Source organism: Athene cunicularia, assembly GCF_003259725.1.
Source record: "Athene cunicularia isolate RWA chromosome 1 unlocalized genomic scaffold, athCun1 chr1_part1, whole genome shotgun sequence".
In the NCBI taxonomy this organism is placed as follows: Eukaryota; Metazoa; Chordata; class Aves; order Strigiformes; family Strigidae; genus Athene; species Athene cunicularia.
This window is the reverse complement of record NW_020799091.1, coordinates 121,480,789-121,485,444: the sequence shown is the minus strand read 5'-3', so window position 1 is coordinate 121,485,444 and position 4,656 is coordinate 121,480,789. Positions and strand designations below refer to the sequence as shown.

At 46.1% G+C, this 4,656-nt stretch overlaps 1 protein-coding gene across 1 annotated transcript in view; it reads left to right on the top strand.

The window, feature by feature from the left end:
• Positions 1–2,971: 2,971 nt before the first annotated feature.
• Positions 2,972–4,656, top strand: part of LOC113477118 — a 7,972-nt gene continuing 6,287 nt past the window's right edge. The window contains exon 1 of the mRNA XM_026843238.1: positions 2,972–3,121. Coding sequence (XP_026699039.1) covers positions 3,055–3,121 — 67 coding nt within the window. The 5' untranslated portion in view covers positions 2,972–3,054. The remainder of the gene's footprint in view (positions 3,122–4,656) is intronic.

Here is a 4,656-nt window from a genome sequence, read left to right as displayed (position 1 = left end):
CCTGGGCCAGCTCTAGAAACCCCTCAGCGGCTTCCAGAAGGGTTAATTACGATGCGTCAGAGCCGGTGGAAAGTTTGAGGGCTGTAGTAGGAAAAAAACTCCAGGCTGCGAGGGGGGGCGCGGCGGGAAGCGGCGTTTGTTGGCTCCGCGCCCCGCAGCCCTCCCGGTCAAACGGCGTCCGGGCAGCAAAAGCGGTTCCTAAATCTGACAAGACGGGAGGGGGGTTCGGGGTTCTACGGAAAATAAACCGCCGAGAGGCCGCTCCAGGGGGACACCTAGGGGGAGGGAGGGGAAGGGGAGCCCGCCCTCGGCTAAGCCGCGGCCTGAGGGGCCGTCCCGGGCCCGACCCCCTCCCCTCACCCCGCTGTGCCGCGAAATAAGGGAAGTAAAGGGTGTGGGACTCCTCTCAGGAAACGCAAGAGTTTTCAAAGCTGCTGCGGAGCGCCGAGTGGTTTTTGCCCCAGCTGTGAGCACTCGGGGGTTTGAAAAGCCGGGCTCTGAGGTAAATGGTACCAAACGGTGTCTCCTCAAATAAGGGGACCCAGCCAGAGTGATGGCGGCTTGCCGACATGTCCCTTCAGATCACCCCGAAGGAAAAAGAAGAGCCCCGTGACGTGAAATCATCACCTTGCTGGGTGGCTGCCTGGTAGAAGATGGAAAGGGAGGGATGGGTGGCCAAGGGAAGGAGAGGCAGAGCAGCCCGTCACCACAGCGCTGTTTCTCCCTGCTGTCCCTTTTCTTCCACCACTTCCCCAGAAAAATGAGTCGAGGCTCTCGCTGAAGGCACATCCCTGGGGCCCTTGACATCTGCCTGCTGATACATCAGCAAAAAGGCCAGAAGTCCCTGTGGCTGACATCCCCTCCCAGCCATCAGCCCGGACAGGACAGCTTTAATGTGACTGTGAGTCTCCACAATTCACAAGAAAGCGTAAAAAATAATGTTTTATTTCATTTTCGTTTCTTGTTTTCTTGATTTGGACCTCTGAAATGCAAATATTTCAGGCTTTTCTCAACAACACCCAGGGGACCAGTTTTCGTCCAAAAAGTGAGATTCTCTCTGAATCATGTTGGGTTATCCAAGTGGGAGAAGCTTCATGTGTGACTGATGGCTGCCAGCCACAGTAAAACCCCTTTGTATTCCCTTGGTTCAAAGCTGGCTGACCTGACAGTTTTGTTCAGGCATGTCCTATTTAATGGAAGATTCACAAGAGGATTGCTATTACAGGATGGAATGAACATAAAGAGCATTTGCAGGAACAACAGTCGTTTGTCCATCACAATGCACTTGAGGGTTTTTTTTTAGAAACACACAAAATATTTGGGTTTAAATCAGACACTTTTGGAATGCCTTTGGTCCAGCTCCATCTTCTCATGCTGACTTCTCTGACACATGGTCACGGCCAGTACTCTAAACCAGTAATTTGGTCCCAGCTCCTCTTGATCTGCCAGGTGCCTTTGACTTTACTGGTTATTTTCTCCTCAAACTCTTGATTGTTTTTGGCTCCTCTAGCTTCTTCCAGTCATAGATATTTTGATTTTGCTCACTAACCCAATGGCAGTACCTCCTTCAGGAGACACTCACAATCTAATTTCCTGCTTTCTACTGAAGTGCTATGTTTCTCTGAACTGGATCCCAGTTCCCTTCTTAATATATAATCTACTTTGGAGTGATTCCTTCCTGGTAGTCCCAGGTATTCCCATTCTCCCAACCCATTTCAGAGAAGAAATATTTGCCCTTCAGGTTCCTTTAGCCATACTCCCTCTAGCCTGTCCTGCTTTCACTGATACAGGTGTACCACACCAAAGCTAGAGCCACAAGTGGTCACTCAAGGAATGTGTTTCTCCTGACACTGTTTGATCACCAGAGTTTCGCAAGTCAGATATGGAATTTCTTGAAGCAATTACTACAGAGCATCCACATGCAAAGATGCAGATCACATTATTTATTAAAAGAGTATTCAAGAAAGCCACATGACAGTAGCATGATGACAGATTTCCCCATGGTGTGATGGGAGCTTTTTTGGGGTCCTTTTTGCTTTCAGATATTAAAGAAAAGCAGAAATACTCATGCCTCTCTCAGCTGAATTGTGCTTTGTGTTTTAACAGGTGTGGAATCGAGTCTTTGCTGGATACTCAGGTACAATTCTGTTATCTGAAGAGTCTTAAAGATAATAAAAAAACATTAGATAAAACCAGCAGGTTTCTGGAAAGGTGTGCCATAATCCCTAATCCCACAGATGAAGGAAAAGGAGTCAGCCAGTCAGTGAGAGTGGCATGTGCTTGCTACAGCAGTAGCACTGCTGGCAGGCCTGGATGCTACAGCTGGGGGTTAGGGGCTGCTGGAGTTCTTTCTACAAGGCAGTGCTGTGTATATACCTTGGTGTAAACCCACACTTTCTGTTCCAGAGTGCACCTGCCAGTTTGCAGATAGGCCACCTGCTTTCGCAGTTTCCCCCTCCACCCTGGTGGCGTAGATGAGCTTTAAAATGAAGTTTAAGTAATCAACTTTTGGTGAAGAAGGGTTTGCTCTGCACTGGAAAAAAAGTACTTAGGGGAATACATTTTACTTACAAACACATGGGCATATAGCCATAAAGATACTGAATTCCTAGAACGTCTTTTCATGGTGAATTAGGATGATAGTCTGGATGCTCAGAAAATCAAGCCAGTACTTTCTCTTCTCACCTCCACTAGGAGGGGTTCAGCAGAAGAGAAATCTTCTTTTGCATATCTGGATATTCTGTACTCAGCCCAGAGTTCTGGTTTATACAAGGACAAAGTGAGAAACAACAGATTATCTTCCCTCTGCTCTCAGAGCATTTTCGGCATCTTCTCTGAGAGAGACCAGAACAGCCCCCAGGAACTCACTGTTGTCATTTCAAACATGGCTGTCAGCCAGGCAGCAGGCAGAGCTCTGTGAGCTCAAAGCTGTGGTAACTTTAGTAAGTGTAACATTTGCTGGGCAGAATGTGAGGTCCTGTTGCAATAACACAGGTTTTTTTTTTCCTCATATTACCGGAGGGAGAGACAGTGAGGCCATATACTTCAGCAACTATGAGCCAGCACATAGGGAAGCTCTATAGATCTGCAGTGTCTTCATTCCTCCTCTTCTTGCTGGTGGGTGAGTACTAAATCACCTTCCTTAATTAGAAGAAATATTGCTTATTCCTAAAGTTTGGCTTGAGAGGTTCTCTTCTTGTTTTCAAAAAGCAACTTTCCACTGTGGTCTTCCTCAGGATGCAAGAAAACTGTATCTAGTGTACGTGGCATTAAAACATGCTTTTCTTTATAGATGCATTGCTGTTTAGCTAATAGAAATGTTCAGAAAGAGTATGTTTGCCTGTCTTTTTCAAGAAGAAAGACTGTGTATTATCATTGCTAGAAGCTTCATTTCTATTTTGGTTCTCTGATGTATTAGCAACCGGTTATTGTCACAAGGTAGTTATTCATATCCATTTGTGAAAGCCAACCTCAGCCCAGGGCAAAAGATATATAAATTAAGATGACCAATGTGCAGTCATTGATCATTTAATCATAGACAACTGGGAACTGGGTACAGTTTGTATAGCACCCTCATGGCACCAGATGAGTGTGAAGTTGAGCTCTAAAGCCAACAAAGCCATCTGAAAGATGGTCATTACAGCATGAGAGGATTTTTATGTGGGTTGGAATTCAAGTCCTATTTGCCCTCAACCTCTTCTCCATCTACCGAGTGTGAAGAAACGTGAGGAGGCTCAACTAGAAAGTCAAATTTTGCACTGACCTCCAGCCACCATTTTGGTTCCCCTGTGCTGTTGGCAGCTGGCAGAAGCAGCTTGCAGGGCTGCTCGGTTTTACTCCAGGCACCAAGAGTAAGTTAGAGGCTCTGGGACTGGAAGAGAGCACAGGTGTGTTTTATTCTTTCCTTTTGGCACCCCGCCTCCTCTAGCCTGCCTTGTGTATTTCTCATTCACAGCCAACGACATGGACTTACATGGGAAAGTATCAACCTGCAGATTATGTAAAGGGAAGGTTGATGGCTTAGTAGGTGCCCTATTAGTCCTGGCAAATGTGGAGCACATTGTCACATTGCAGGGAGTCCCAGAGAGCTTTCTCCCCACATGGTTGAAAACTGGCCGTGAACTGCCGACTTCATATGACAATGACCTATTAGATCATCTAATCATTTTTCCCACTCAAGACAAGATTATCTATGCTGTATTTCTCTGTCTAGCTCAAGTGCTTTCACCAAAAAGCCTTGCATTCCTCTCCATCGGGGACTGAACCCTGCAACTCGCATGGCAGAGGGCCTACACATCACTCTGCTAATGAAGTGATTGACTTAAAAAGAGCTTTGAAGCAGAATCAACAGGGCATTTGGCATGCTATGCTCCCAGATGCCAATATGATAAGGGCATTGTTTATTTGAATACCAGTGAACTAGTATGTTCCAGTTTTGCAACCTTAGGAAAGGGAAGGAAGAAGGAAGGAAGGAAGGAAGGGAGGGAGGGAAAAACTGTTGCCCATATATCTGCAAGGAAATCTTTTCACTGTTTGTAGCTGGTTAATAAGCTGTCCTATGAAATTCGTTAATGCACAGTCAGAGATGGTCCAAGCAGAGGTTTTCTCTTGCATTTCTCTTACAGAACTCAAGGAAGAAGTCACTTTTGTTAAGAC